This window comes from Rattus rattus, chromosome 5 (genome assembly GCF_011064425.1).
Source record: "Rattus rattus isolate New Zealand chromosome 5, Rrattus_CSIRO_v1, whole genome shotgun sequence".
Taxonomy (NCBI): Eukaryota; Metazoa; Chordata; class Mammalia; order Rodentia; family Muridae; genus Rattus; species Rattus rattus.
The window spans coordinates 13,552,283-13,568,043 of NC_046158.1; the positions used below are offsets into that span (position 1 = coordinate 13,552,283).

General features: G+C 49.2%; 1 protein-coding gene across 1 annotated transcript in view; it reads left to right on the top strand.

Annotated features, from left to right (window-relative positions):
• Ttll11 (tubulin tyrosine ligase like 11) overlaps nucleotides 1-15,761 on the top strand; it is an 83,671-nt gene that overhangs the window by 55,519 nt on the left and 12,391 nt on the right. The window contains exon 4 of the mRNA XM_032903181.1: nucleotides 13,756-14,331. Coding sequence (XP_032759072.1) covers nucleotides 13,756-14,331 — 576 coding nt within the window. The remainder of the gene's footprint in view (nucleotides 1-13,755; nucleotides 14,332-15,761) is intronic.

Consider the following 15,761-nt stretch of genomic DNA (forward strand, 5'->3'; position numbering starts at 1 on the left):
TGGAAAGGACCCGAGGATGTGGTCAGACTCCAGCCTTTTCATACGTGGGCAACTAGATGTGTTTCAAGGCAGTTCACCCTCCTATGGGGGAGTTCTAACTGTAGATAAAGCTCAGTTGCACCCTTCGCCCTGTATCTTGCCCTTCTCTCCGGGTATGATTTGGCCCTCGTGGTCCCAGAGAACATGCATATTCTTCGTCAACCCTGTGACAGCTCTTTACAAATTCTGAAGTGGTCTCTGTGTCTGCTGAGTGTCCTAAGCTATAGTGTCTGCATGGGGTGCCACCATTACTGAGAAGGACAAACCTGACATGGTTCTTCTCTTTGAGGAGCAAACACAACATAACCAGGAACACAGGCTCACCCCATGTCCCTTAGCACCGTGGTAAAAAAAAAATCACAGAACCCCAGGCTGTGGGGCAGCTTGCATAGGGTCGGCCACAGCTGATAGCATTACCTCCAGCTCAGGAGAACTCAGTAGGAACCCTCTCAGAGGGCTGTCAGAAGGACAGCAAGAGGTGCACTTTAGTAAGAATGAGGTAGCACCCCCAGCGCTGATGCTTAATAAATCTTAGTTTGCTTCTCTCTCCTTCCCCAACTGACATGCTTGAAGCAGGGAAAGTGGGATAAAAGTGATTCACCTCTGTGTCCTTGTTCTCCAGCCTTTGCCTAGACAGCCATGCGGTATTTGTAAAAGTACCTGGGCGAAGGCCGGAAGATGTCTCTGGATAAAGTGCTTGCCGTGCGTACGTGAAGTCACACATTTGATTCACCAGACCCATGAAAATGCTGTAGTGTAGGATGCATGTATGACCATGTAGTAGCATGCGTTTGTAATCACAAGGGTCCTAAAGAGAGAGGAAAGGTGGGAACAGGAGAATCCTGGAAGCTTACAGTCAGGGAACCTGGGTATGCAGTGGGGACAGGCAGCAGTGAACAACAGAGATCGTTTCAAACAAGGTGGAAGGCAAGGTGGTCCTCTGGCTTCTATACATGCACTGTGGCATGCACATACCCACAATCATATCTACACACACATGATGCACACATGCACATATATTTAAATCACATGGGCCAAGCATACACAAGGAACATACGTAACATGCTTATTTGGATTAAAGGCTCAGGAAAAGGGGAACAGCTTCCCTGATTGTGATTATGTCACATACTGACCACCCGATCAATCTATTTTTACTAAAGAGATGTGAGCGCCGTGTTCTCCAAGCACCCCATGGCCATGCAAGCCTGGAAGATGCAGAACCTGGGAGGTTCCTTGTGACCCCACTTGGCAGGTGAAGACCCCAGCACAGATGTGTAACATGCAGCGCCTCACTTCAACACGTGTCTTCTGTGTTGTACACCTGGGGTATTGTATTCCAGAAGCCTGTGGTGGCTGTCGTACTGAGAGTGGCACTGCTGCTCTGTCCTGTGGGTCCTAGATGAGGCCTAAGGAAAGTGGATTGGCCAGGGCTTGCAGCTCATTCGTGTAATTCCAGGGCTTCCGGGGCAGGGGAGGAGGATCTGGGGTTTCAAGGCCACTTGACTACACAAGGCTACACTAGACTGTTTCAAGAAAAGGAAAGAAAAGAAAAGAAAAGAAAAGAAAAGAAAAGAAAAGAAAAGAAAGGAAAAGAAAAAAGAAAAGAAAAGAAAAGAAAAGAAACAAACAATATTCCTTCTGTGCCTGTTTACAGGAATCTTGATCAAGGCTTGATCCCAAGTCTTGGGGGACCTGGATATGGCGCTGGGAACTAGGGAGCATTGCCCTCTGCCATCAAGGGGAAAAGGGGAGCTTCCACACTGAGGTTGGGGCTCTTGTGAAGAAGAGTGTGTAGCTGTGTGCCCTTTCACTGTCCCACTTGCTCTCCTTGAGTTATTGATTAGGTCATTTACATTGGGGACTAAGAGTTGGGGCATAGCTGTGGTTCTGAGCCAAGTAGGGGTCCAGCTGCCCCTCTTCGTCCTCAGCTTCCCATTGAGGTGGTGATTATGACTTGTGAGACACTCCCAAAATTTAAAAAAAAAAAAAACCACATTGACACATTGAGAGGAAGGGTGGGCAGGTCAGCTGTCGCTCAGAGAGCAGTCTTCTGTAGCCCCTCTTCAGATCATCGAGGAGGAGGTCCATTTCCTCACAGATGATCAGAGATGGGTGAGGAAGGAGTATTGAAGGACATTTCCTGTGATTCCCAATCTGGCTGTCCAGTGTCCCCCTGCTACCCTTTCGATGAAATAACGTTCATCTCCCATTGCCTTTGTCCCAGCTCAGCTTCCAGCCACAGTTCTCCCTTCAAGGTGATCAAAGGCATGCGAGAGCAGCTTCCTTTCATGTCAGTACCTGCAGGCTTCCCTTGAACCCCACACTCACCCGTGTGGGAACCAGACACTTGTCAGGGCATCCTGACCCCACTCTGCTGGTGGAGACGATCTGGGGAGACAGCCCTCATGCTGGGTGTCTAGACACTTGACATCTGGCTCAGAGGCTCACACAGCCTACCCAGGCCTTCTCTGTGCAGGGTACCAGGCCTTCCTGCCTGCTCTGCTGTCCCTGAGGGCCTGAAACAGCCACACTCCCCCACCCACCATGCCACTGAAACTCAGGACAGTGAGGGATAGAATTCATAGCCCAGTCTATAAGGTGATCTTGATTTTGTTATCCATCCCCTCCTGACCTCTGGCTCTGTTGTTCTAGACCCGCTTGACTTCTATGGGCCTCAGCGCTCTCTCATAATATTACTAAATGCAGTCTCCCACCACCTCTCAACCATCTAATGCCTGCAGATTTCTCGTGGTGCGACTGTGAGGATTAAGTAAAATAACAAGCGTAAGGCACGTTGTAGGTGCTTGGGAGATGCTGTTCTCGACGTGTACTGACGCATTTTAAAGCATGAAGCTGTGAGGAGGAACCAGCCCCGCAGACTCTGAGAGGCGAGGCCATTCAGCAGAAGAAGTGTGACCTTGGAACACGGAACACACACCTGTGTTCAGATCCTGGTTCTCTGGAACACAAAATATGTGACCTTGGAGAAGTGAATTTTCCTTTAGGACTCAGTTTTACAGCCAGGTATGATGGTACATGCTTACACCAGCATTGGGAGGCAGAGGCAGGAGGGTTAGGAGTTCAAAGCCAGGCACACACACACACACACACACACACACACACACACACACACACAAATACACACACACACACACACACACACACACGCACACACAAGATCTTAACGCTATATGAGACTCTGTCTTGAAAAACAAAAAAACGCCCCACATGCACCCAAACCTACCAGTTTGGCTTCTGATGGAAATCAACAGCAGGGACAGTGAGCTGTAAGAACCTATGTGTACATACATGCAGGGAACTGTATCTGGGCTATAGAATGGCACTTTCATACAGCTCGCCTACTTTACAATGCTGCTTCTAAGAGCCAAGCACACTGGGTGGGAAATGCTCACACTACCTGCACTGCAGTCTTCAAGATGATTTGGGAAGCTGGTGCGGTGATACCCATGATAATGCCAAGGGAGCCATTAGGTGTGTAAAGAAGTAGAATAGGAAGGTGTGTGTGTGTGTGTGTGTGTGTGTGTGTGTGTGTGTGTGTGTGTGTGTGAAGGAGAAGGCAGATCCCTGGCACGGGGACGTGAAGTGGCTGCGTGCACTGATGAAGCACACAGAGGAATAGATCTGAAGGGAAAGATGAGTTCATTGCTCCTAGCGTATGTCATGATGAGTCTGCAGCCCAGGACAGCACCATTCCAGACAGAGCGAGAGTCAGAGCATGGGGCAGACTTTGACTGAGGTCTTGGGAACAGAGATTCACCCAGGCCTAGCATTTACAGAAATGTTAGTGTTGGGACACAATGTGACAGAACTGAATGGAGGAAACGTTGGGTGAATTCATGGAGGTATCAGCCATGTTCTTCTTCTCTAAAGATGTAGAAGGCGGGGCAGAATCTTGGCATGTCCTACAGTTCCCCTGCCCTCTGGAGTTAGCAGTTACTCAACGTCTCATGAGTCTGGCAGAACCTGCTAGCTACAAAGCACGGAGGAGAATTATTCCTCGCCCTGTAGGGTTACATCTCAGCTATCCATGTGGATGTGCCTAGTCTTGTGACTAAGACTGCCATTTTGTCCGGCAGAGCATTTAGATGAAGAGCACCTGGGTGAAATGCTGCAAAACATGGCATCGATCAGGTTAACGTGCGTGTGGATTGCTGCAGGAGTGCAAGACACATGGGCGAGCAGTGTTGGGCGGGAGGAAGACATGAGCCAGTGATCTGAAGTGCTCTCGACTGTAATGAAGTTGTATATACTTGGAAGTGAACTAAAGATCGTTTAGCCAGTTCATTAGTAGGAAGTCCTGGCAATTGGAAAAACGGCTTTAGCTGGAGGGGGACTCACTCGACAGCTGAATGTTGGGCTCGGGGTGGGCGTGCACAGCTGTGAGGTTTTCTGTTGTCTCACAGAAAACTTGGAGGCCTTGAGACCGGGATCCAGGCTGGGAACCTGAACCCTGGAGGGATGGGCATAGGACAGAGTAGATCCTAGGCAACAAGAACCTGACAGCACTGGGACCCAGCTGAGGGTTAGTAAGTAAACAGGTTTCAGTCAATGATGGGATAGCCTGGGCATGTAGTTAGATCCCAGCCAAGGTGGTTGGGATGTACAATGGGAACCCAAGTAATACTGGGGAAAACCAAGGCAGGCTCTAGTTGAAACAGAACAGAACTGTATTAAGTGGAATGCTGGCTAGTTCTGCATTATTCTCTCACTGCTGGGAATACTCCTGTTGGACACGGTATTGACAAGTAGATAAACCGCTTGGCCAGGGCCCAGCAGTCAGTGCGGCAGGGTGAATGTCATTTGAGCCTGTCCCCCAAGGGCTGATGTGATGGGATCTTGGTCCTAGTGTCATAGTGCTGGGAGGTGTTGGAATTGGTGGAAAGTTCTTAGATTGCTAAGAGATTAAGGCAGTTCTCTGGGACTTTGAGTTCTCAAAAGACCACTCACCTCAGAGTGAGCTCCTGAGTCACTCTTTGGATTCTTGTCTGGCCATGTGATCTGTCCGTTTTGAATATGGTGTCATTTGCCCTGAGACGATCACCAGAGTCAATTGAGATAGCCTTGAACCTCCCAACCTATGAGCTAAATAAACCAGTTTTCTTCACAAACTTCCCAGCCTATAAGAACAGAAAGGGACACATTTTCCTAGAAACTGTCTACAGAGATGTGAATCAACATCTGTCTGGCTCCAAAACCTTATAACCCATAGTCTGTACTTAGTAAGAAAAGGAGGTGGCAGCCTGAGGTCCTCCATGTATTCAGAGATCATTGAGGACCGAGGGCCGAGGGCCGACATGCTCCAGGCCACCCAAGTCAGGCTTAGTATTCACTTTTTAGGGATGGGTGGAGCGCTCGCTCGGGCTGGAGCCATGGAGAAGGGTACCGGGAAAGCCAGGTAGGGCTGACCACAGGGCTGGTGTGCTCAGTGCTCTGAGCTGAAGTATGAGGGGGCTGGTGTTGAGGAGGGCCTTGGGAAAATGGACAAACACATTCCTTCCGACTGAGCAGAGTTCATGTGACCCCAGAGGTGACTTCAAATGGCATTTTGATTGCCCCCTAATGATGGGTAGATTCTGCCCCACAAGTCAGACTTGTGGCATCCATTAAACCACCTTGTGGCATGGGTTAGAGCTAAAGCAGGTGGAGGACTCGGGGTTCTAGCTTCTCTGAGCAGTTTATGTGGTGCTGTGCCTGCTTCCCATGTAAAACCCAAGGCATCTTCCAAAGAAAAGGTCTGCCTAGCCTGGAGCTCCCATTCCACCTGCTGTCTGGACAATGTAGGCTCCCTGCATGCCTCACCAGGACTGTTTGCTTGTTTTCTGTGAAATGTAGGCTTGAAAAACTCAGCTGACTAGGCAGAGTCCAGGAGAACTTGCTATTACTCAACAGATGTTACATGTTGTTCAGAATGAGAGGGCTGCACCCCAAATTCTCCTTCAGAGTCCCCGGTTCAATCTGATAGAAAGAATTTTAGGCTGGGAGTCTGAAGATGTTTGTTTTAATTCTCTGCTGCTAGTTATATGACAGCCTTGGGTCAGTCTCTGGGCCTCTTGGTCTTGGATTCTCTGTTTCTAAAGCATGTTCACGTGCACAAATGCACACACACAAGCACAGTGACATTTCCTTCCCGGGCCTTGAAGGGCCAAGTGTGAAGGAACAGCTGGATGCAGGGAAGCAGCATGGTGGAAGGAAAAAGATCCACTTGGAGAACCGCAAGCCAGGCCAGCACTCCCATGAATGGGACTGTGCATGCTGGGTAGGAATTCTGCAAGTGACAGGGGCAGAGGGGCCAGTGGAAGCCTTAGGCAAACACACATGGAGGCAAGAAAAAGGGACAGGACAGGGATGGGGACTGAGGCTGCTGGGGTCGGTGAGGCAGGGCTGCCACCAAGGAGGGCCTCTCCTGTAAGCTGTGTCACACAGGAGTGACCAGCAACGGCTCCCTGTGAATGCTTAGCACCATTTCTTTTAAGCCAATACTCATCCTGGGTGTAGCTGCAGGACTTTTTTTCTTCAATCTAAAAATTGTAATGTAGGTTTTCTTAACTGGAACCCTTCCATAGATGGTTACAGTGGCAGGCACTCTCCTTTCCACGTGATCCGTGGCTCCCATTAAGTTGGAGCTGAAGGTGTCAGGACCCCCCACCCACCCAGGCACGAGCTCTCATCCCGGGAGATAGCACCCCATGGTTTTTCTTCTCGGATCGGCAGAGTTTCTGCACCAAAATTTCCTTGAGGAAATATTGAACACCAAACATGGTTGAGGAACGAGGTTGAAATTAACTTTGTGGCAAGAGCCAGTGGTCAGTTCAGGATGACTTGGCTGAAGGACTCTCTCCCCTCCACCTCAGCACAGCGATGTCTGCTCTTTGTGGTATTTCCTTAGCCTGTACCTAGCACAGCGCCCCTCTGTGAATATGGAAGCCCTAAAACCTGCAACCTCCCCTCCCCACTTCCTTATATCCCTCTGGTTACCAGTGGGTTCCTGACAACCTAGCTCTTCTCTTGTCACCCCTCTGCCTCAGTGCCGACATCCCTGCCCCTGTCCAGGCCGTCAGGCCTCTTGTGTCTGTGACGCCATCTTGTCTCAGTCTCAGGCCTCCCATGCGGCAGTCTCCACATGAAGGTCCATCAGTTGCCTGCAGGTCAAGCTCTGATAGGACAGGCCTCTGCGGCAGACACCATCACCTGCCTGACTACTCGTGACTCTGGACACACGTGTCCACGTGCAGGCTCGAAGACTCACGCCATTTCTAGTTTGTTCTCTGCTTCCTGTCTGTTGCTCAAGATGTGAGCTGCTAGCTTGCTCTTCAACCTTCACAGGACCTTGAGCCAAAATAAACTCTCTTCCGTAAGTCACCTGGGTCGTGGTGTTTTAGCACAGCAACAGAGAAAGTAACGAAGACTCAAAGTGACCATAAACGCTTCCCAGCTGTGTGTCCTTCTGTCCCTCTATCTGGCTCATCACCTCCCCTGCCCCTGATAAATCTTCCCTCCTCTCATCTCCCTAACACGATGATGGAAATCGGCCCAGCCCCTGGTTTCTCATCACTGCCATGAGACACTTGATCTAAACAACGGAAAGGAGGAAGGACCTGGTGAGGTTTTAGCTTTTGAGAAGTTTAGGCTCACAACTGGGTATTTTGCATCTAAAATGTTGCTCAAGCCTTTCCTCTCTGTCCTTGGACATCCACCCCATCCAGGACACTTTCTATCTAGCAGCTGAAGGATCTTTCCGTAATACCCATCAATTAGAGTTTCTTCTTTCTCGGAAATGTGAAGTCACTACCTTTGCAGAGTATCATCCTCCAGACTCCCCAAAGGGATGTTCATCAAGGTTCTCTTCAAACAGGCTCACCTCTCACACCCAGGCATGACCTATTCATTGTGGACATAGACTCTAGAATCTGACTGCACACCCTATTGGCTGTGTTACTCTGGGCAGGTTAATAGAACATCTCTGGCCCTCTGTTTTCTGGTCTATAAAATAAGATGGTTGTGAGGATTAAATGAGAAGTGTACGGAACAGTGCCTGACTCATAGTGTCTTGAGAAGCTCCTGTTTATCTCATGAGTCTTGTGTGATCTCATGAGTAGGAGTCTGTGTGGCCTCATGAGTAGAAGTATTGTGTGATCTCATGAGTGGGAGAGACTCTTGTGTGATCTCATGAGTGGGAGTCTGTGTGATCTCATGAGTGGGAGTCTGTGTGATCTCATAAGTTGGAGTCTTGTGTGATCTCATGAGTGGGAGTCTTGTGTAATCTCATGAGTGGGAGTCTGTGTGATGTGTGATCTCATGAGTGGGAGTCTGTGTGATCTCATGAGTGGGAGTCTTGTGTGATCTCTTTAGTGGGAGTCTGTGTGATCTCATGAGTGGGAGTCTTGTGTGATCTCATGAGTGGGAGTCTTGTGTAACCTCATGAGTAGGAGTCTGTGACCTCATGAGGTGGAAGTGTGTGATCTCATGAGGGGAGTCTGTGTGATCTCATGGAGTGGGAGTCTTGTGATCTCTTTAGTGGAGTCTGTGTGATCTCATGAGTGGGAGTCTTGTGTGATCTCATGAGTGGGAGTCTTGTGTAACCTCATGAGTAGGAGTCTGTGTGACCTCATGAGTGGAAGTATTGTGTGATCTCATGAGTGGGAGTCTTGTGTGATCTCATGAGTGGGAGAGACTCTTGTGTGATCTCATGAGTGGGAGTCTTGTGTGTTCTCTTGAGTGGGAGTCTTGTATGATCTCATGAGTGGGATTCTTGTGTGTTCTCTTGAGTGGGAGTCTTGTATGATCTCATGAGTGGGATTCTTGTGTGTTCTCTTGAGTGGGAGTCTCATGTCTGCTCCTGACATTAGTGATCATTCTCTTGCTGTTCTCCGCCATTGGCAGTCTCCTAAATATCTCCTGTTCTCTCCTGCTTTGTTATCTACTCGAGTTCTTCTTTGCAGCCACCACAGTCTCCCTCCCACTTTGCCTCTCGGATGGCCCGTGTTGCCCTTCTTGTTTGACCCGGGTCACCTGCATGACAACTGCTTCCTCCTTAGCAGGCCTCAGAAACTGTCGTGTACATCAAGAGTCGGAATTTCCCTTGAGTGCCAGACCCCACAGCTGTCAGGACTGGTTCCTTGTGCCCTACCCAATACACACTTTGTTTATCAAAGTCTTGTTTGTCCTAAAGATCCACAGCCTGTGCCCATGACACCCATGGCCTGGGTTGTTAGGATAAAATGTAGTTCCTCCAGTGTGACAAAACACGGGTCTAACTAGCTGTGACATCCCTGGTGTCATCGTAACTCAGAACTTGTCCCCATGCCTGCCCCTCGATGCTAATAATGCTTTGTTAGCTTTCTGGTCCAGCTGCTGGATTTCTTCCCTCCAAGTGCTCTGACTTGCGTCTCCCACGGGCCCTGCTTGACTGCCACAAACGCATCATAAATCTCCCATGCAAACCCCTGCTCTCACAGATGTCCCTGTGTGCTGGTGGGGAAGCACAGAATGACCTCTCCAGGGCGGCTAATCCTCCACGAGTGTTTGGGACACAGCCTTCAATAGAGGTGATGCCAACCCCTGCTCAGCCCTCGTTAGCTGGCTGAGGCCCGGGATTGTCTAATAAACCCTTGATTCTTCAGGTGGACATGGCAGAGCACAGGAGAAAGCCCAGTGACCTTCTCCATGGTCACATGACAGCCGGAAGTGTCCCAGCAATACTGGAGCCAAAATCCAGAGTTTTCTGGTTTTCACTCTTTCCAACTCACCAAAGGCCAATTGGCGTAAATACACGTAACAAGCGTTTGCCAGTTCCGTCATTTTTTCTTTTGTGTGTGCATATGTGGTGGGGAAGGTACATGTATGTTTTTATATGGATGCATGCACGCACATGTGTGCATGTGCACGTGGAGCCCAGAGACGGCTGTCAAGAATCCCCGGAGCCAGTCCTTAGTGTAGCTTTTCAGACTACCGGGATCTCATGGCTTCCACTAAGCTGGCCAATCAGCATCTCCTGGGATCTGCCTGTCGCAGTTTTCCCTACCCTGCCCGATTCCAGCATTACAAGCACGTGCCACATGCCCAGCTTTTTATCTGGTTGCTGGGGCCACATGCTTGTGTGGTAGGGCCTCTATTAGCTTCATAATTTTTGGAGGGTAAAGTTGAGTGGTACAAACATTGCCACCATCCAGTTGTAGAATTTTTAAAACCTTGAGTGACTGAAATTCCATCATTAAATGCTAACTCTACTAACCATTCCACACCTCCAACCTCAACCCCTTCTGCTTCTGTGTTCTTACCACTTCAAAATCTTAAGAATTTGACCTCTTGGGTACCTTGCACAGTTGGATCCTAAAATACTTGCATTTTTGTGTTTGGCTTATTTCTCCGCACAAAATACTCAAGATTTTGGCCCTGTTATCATTCCGTTGCGTTTTAAGGCTAGTAATGTCCCACTTAGGTTGGAAAACCAGACTTTCTCAGACGCCTTTCCAGAATACCACTAGGGGGCAGTAAAGGTGCAGAAAATTTTCAGTAAGCCTCCTGCGTGCCAGGCAGCCCAGCCGGCATCCTCTAAGTATCTCTTTCAGCCATCCGAGGATACAGTTACAAGATAATGGATTTCACATCCGACAGCAGAGTTGGATAAACCAGAGATACCATCAGCTGTAGTTTAAGAGCCGTCTTCCTCACATTCTGGCCAACACTAAGGCATAGAGCTTCATTTCAGACAGTGGCTTGAGATGCTATTTTGGCTTAATTCACTTGAGTCCAGTGGTTCTCAATGCTCATGACAGAATCACATATTCAGGCTTCAGCCAGAATCAAGTCAGAATTTTGGTGGGAGGTAAGGGTGAGGTTGGGCCAGAGATAGAAGCTATATTTAACATCAGTCATTGAACGAAAAGGTGTCTATTAAGCAAACCCCGAAAGGTTCAGAGAATATGAATTCTGATTTTTTATTTTATTTTTTGCTAAAGGAGTGGCTGAGGGGACTGAAAATATAGGAACCTCATTTCCTAGACCCAGCACTTATGTGTGCATGTGTGTGGAGGTCAGAGGTCAGAGGTCAAAGCCAGATGTCCTTCTCAATTGTTCTTTACCCTCTTTGGTTTTAAGACAAGGTCTTACATTGTGCCTGGAGCCCAATGGGGAACCAGCCCCGGGGTTCCTCCTGTCTCTGCCTCCCTAGTTCTGGAATCACAATTCTGGACACAGTTCCAAGACAGCCATGTTCAGGGTGAGGTCAGAGCCCAGATATCAGTAATGTCTGCGATATTCTGAGAGTCTTTGCTATGGGAATCAGAAAAACAGGTCTTCGACTTCATCTTATCAAAAGTAAAAATGGCACAGAGAACCTGAGGGGGATCAGAGACCTGGGTTCTCACCCTAACTGCGTCACTAGCCAGTTTTAGGACCCAGGTGGACCCTGCCCCTTCCTCAGCCTCAGCCTCCCCTCTGCATTAGGAGCAGATGGGCTGTTGGTCTCCAAGGATCCTTTTGGGTCAGAAAATTCACTGATTCTACTAGAATTAATAATCGTGATCTGTAATGATGACTCTGGCAAAGAAAGGAAGAAATATTTAACAGTGTAATGAATGACAGAGACTATCGACCATGTAGCTTAATTTATTTAAGGCACATACCCCGAATTCAAAGGAGAAACTATCGCTCCTGATAACATATTGAACCGTTAGTATCATCAGCCTCGCAAAAGCTTTCCAGAGGGAAAAATTACCCATCAGTGCAAACTTGACATCTCTCACTTGCTAGTCCACGGCTGTCATCCGTCCGCAGCAGTCGTGTTTGCCGTAAAAGCCATGCATGTGGATGCCGAGGACGAATATTAAATAATGACATAAGCGTCGAGGTCACCGCCTCAGGGGAGGCTCTGCAGAGGGCCGGGAGTGGGGGGGAGCCCGCATTGATCCCTCGTGAAGCTTCCGTTCCGGAATCCTGCTGACATGGAGGAAGCGATTGATGAGAGCCATTATCAGGGCTGTGAGTGTCCCTCCATTGTTAAGGATCCTTTACGAGACCAAGGAATCGGCAAAAGCTTCAGCTAGAAATATAGGCCAGTCAAAGAGATAAGTGCATTCTAGAGTGCAGACAGCCTGGGTCAGGCTTACACAGCACAAGCAGAGGCTGATGGGAAGCCAGCACCGGACCAGCACCGGCTTTGCCTGCATGTCGGGCGCTGCTCTTGGGGATGGCTCAGAACAGAGCTTCCATGCCGGGAACTGCAGAGAGAAGGTGTTCATCTTCACGTGTCCCCACCGAAAACCCTTTCTCTGAACATTTTGGTCCATCTTCTTCCATAGCTTCCCAAAGCACCCCAACAAAGATGTCTGGATGGCTCGGGCCTTCTGAGTCTGTAAAGAATAGAAATGTATGTCTTTCAGCTCTAGAGGCTTAAAAGTCCAATGTCAAGATGCTGGCAGCTGGCGAGGGGCCTTCTCACTATGTCACAAGGTGGCAGAGAGCATTATAGGACAAGACACATCCAATGTGCTGCTCTGTCCCTTTCTTATGAAGCTGCCAGTGCCGCCATGGGGGAATCTACCCCTCTCAAACTTTGCCTGCCAAGTCTCTACCTCAAGATACCATCGCTATATGCATCGAGGTTAAGTTTCCAGCATGTGAGCTCGGGGGAACACCTTGAAGCCATAGCCTGAGGGAATCAGGTACCCATAAATTATACACAGCCACAGGTCCAGATCTGGGCTGGCCAAGTGCCTAGATGGCCTTGGGCGTGTCCTGCTGTCCCAGATCTGGGAGGAGGGCAGCTGCTGCAGGTGACAGGAAAGAGCTCCAGAAAGGTCCTCTCAGATGGAGGGATTGGCCGAGTCTGCGAGATACACAAAATAAAGCAGAAAACCTGTTTCTCCTGTGCTAGCTCAGGGCTTGTCACTGCGCCTGGACCTTAGTACGTCTCGGCTGGTTGAGGGTTGAAAACAATATGGGGGAAGGCACAGGGCTCTAAGGTCATCAATCCAGGATTCAGCCCCAACTCCGCTGCCTCCCCAAGTTAAACCCACAAGTTTATTTTCTCACTGAATCCTTAACCTGCACAGGTGGCCGGATGCTTGCCTAGCATGCACGGAGCCCAGCACCACAAAAGTTAGGTGTGATGTTCGCTTATCTGTGATCCTAGCACCTGGAAGGTGAAGATGGTTGGGTGAGGAGTTCAAGGTCATCCTTAGCTATAGAGCAAGTTCAAGGCCAGGCCGGACAAGATGCCCTGTCTCGAAACAAGATCCAAAAGGGGGGGGGAGCAAATCTTAATTCTATTTAACAGGTATTGAATGTAGAGAGAAATAATTTGCTCTGTAAATGATGACACCAGAGCTTGAACCCAGGTGGGCTGACCCTTTCCTCTCACGTGTAACAATGGCTGCATCCCTCCACAACAACCATATTTTCTGGGAGCATTTGATGAAGTAACTAGTGTAAGTCACCCAGTACAATACCTGTCACATCACAGGCATTCACAAATTATATTAAGCTGATGTCATAGTTATTAGTTACATGACTAGAATACAACTAAGAACTGGTGGAGTGACTTGAACTCAGGTCTCGTGACTACCTGTCTAATCCACATTCCACCTCGCTCTTGAGTATAAGACTGAGGACAAGTCTTGTGTCGCTGTGCCCCCAGGCAGCGTCATCTCTGTGGATCTCTGACATAGCCCTAACAGTCTTTTCCCTCCCTTCCAGGTCCAAACGGTGAAAGACAATGACCCCACCTGGAGGCCCACTTTTATTGTGAAACCGGACAGTGGCTGTCAGGGCGACGGAATCTACCTCATTAAAGATCCCTGTGACTGCCGCCTGACTGGGACCCTGCATAACAGGCCGGCAGTGGTCCAGGAGTACATCCGCAAGCCTCTCCTTATCGACAAACTCAAGTTCGACATCCGTCTGTATGTCCTGCTGAAGTCCTTGGACCCCTTAGAAATCTATATAGCCAAAGATGGACTCTCTAGGTTTTGTACAGAGCCATATCAAGAACCCAACCCCCAGAACCTGCACCATGTCTTCATGCACTTGACCAACTACTCCCTGAACATCCACAGCGGCAAGTTCGTCCACTCAGACAGCGCCAGCACAGGCAGCAAGAGGACTTTCTCTAGCATTCTCTGTAGACTGTCTTCCAAAGGTGTGGACATCAAGAAGGTCTGGTCTGATATCATCTCCTTAGTTATTAAGACTGTCATCGCCCTGACCCCAGAGCTCAAAGTTTTCTACCAGTCAGACATCCCAACAGGGAGGCCGGGGCCCACCTGCTTCCAGGTAACCATGGCAGCCGCCACCCTGAGTTTTAGCCTTGAGTGGGCTGAGGAAAGGCTCCTTGGCTATGGGATGAAGGATGGGTAGGACTGCATTGTCAGAGGTGGGGATACACAGGTGGTGGCCAGTCTGGGCCACCTTCCCCAGCCCAGCTTTCAACTTTAACCCTAGGTGATTTGGGGCAGGCTACTTTCCTTCATTTAACTGTGAGTCTGTAGGCTTCTTGTGAGAGCACATATGTAACACATACATTCTTCATTCAGTGGACAGTTGTTACTGCCTACTCAGGAGGGGGGCAGGCATTGTTGTAGAGTCCTGCTGCCCAGTGCCAAGAATCCGTGGTGTGAGAAAGCCATTAAGAAGGCATTGACATGGGGGTTGGGGATTTAGCTCAGTGGTAGAGCGCTTGCCTAGGAAGCGCAAGGCCCTGGGTTCGGTTCCCAGCTCCGGAAAAAAAAGAAAAAAAAAAAAGACAAAGTAATTAAGAAGGCATTGACACAGAGGGTCACATGTGGTGGAATGAAGTAAGAAATGGACCAGGTGCTATGGGGTTATGGACCCATCCACCATTCCTGGCTCAATCCAGGAAGTCTTCTTGAAAGACATGACGGCTCCACTGAAAGCCGGGGAGAGCTGGAGCAGGAAAGAATGACTAGGGATCGTCACAGACTGTTCTAGGTGAAGACATGCTGCTTTGGAGGTAAGAGGGAAACCCGGTATGTTTGAGATAACCGAAGAAGTTCAGTGTGGCTAAGGCATGCTTCCAAGCATAGAGGAAGAATGTGAGAAAAGATGAGGTGGGGGCGAGCAGGTTAAGCTCAAGTTGTGGAGAGCCCTAGGGGCAGTGGCAGCCATCATTAGAGGATTATAAACGGGACAGATGGCACCCAGCTCAAAAGCACAGAGTTCCATGATAGCGAGTTATGGCTTAAGCCAAGGCTGGCTGCACGGAAATTGCTAATGCATGCTTTTGTATAAGCAATGGAAGATGCTGGCTTTGAGTAGGAAGGTCTTGATAGACGAGAAGAGCAAAGGTAAAGTGGAATCCCATCTGAGGATTCTGATGGCCCGGTGACTGTGGGGGCTCTGGGGAAAGAGAAAAGAAGGTAGCAGACAGAGGAGGAGTTCCTGGGGTAGAGACATGCGGCTTGGGCGCTTGAAAAGATGGACAGAGGCTACTTGTGGAGGAGGATTGGGGTATCAGGGAAGGGCCAGGATCTGGAGGCAAATGCCTCTGTGGCAGTCGAAAGGAGAGGTTAGATTGCAAGTGGGTATTTGGGCTGGCATTTGGAAAAGACAGGAGTGGGTTGGAGAAAGAACTGGGAACGTGTCCACTGCAGTGACTAAAGGCATGAGGTGGTATGGGGAGGACCCCTGTGATGTCCCCACCTTAATAGAAGAATGGAAAGAGGCAGGGAACCAACAAAGGAGAC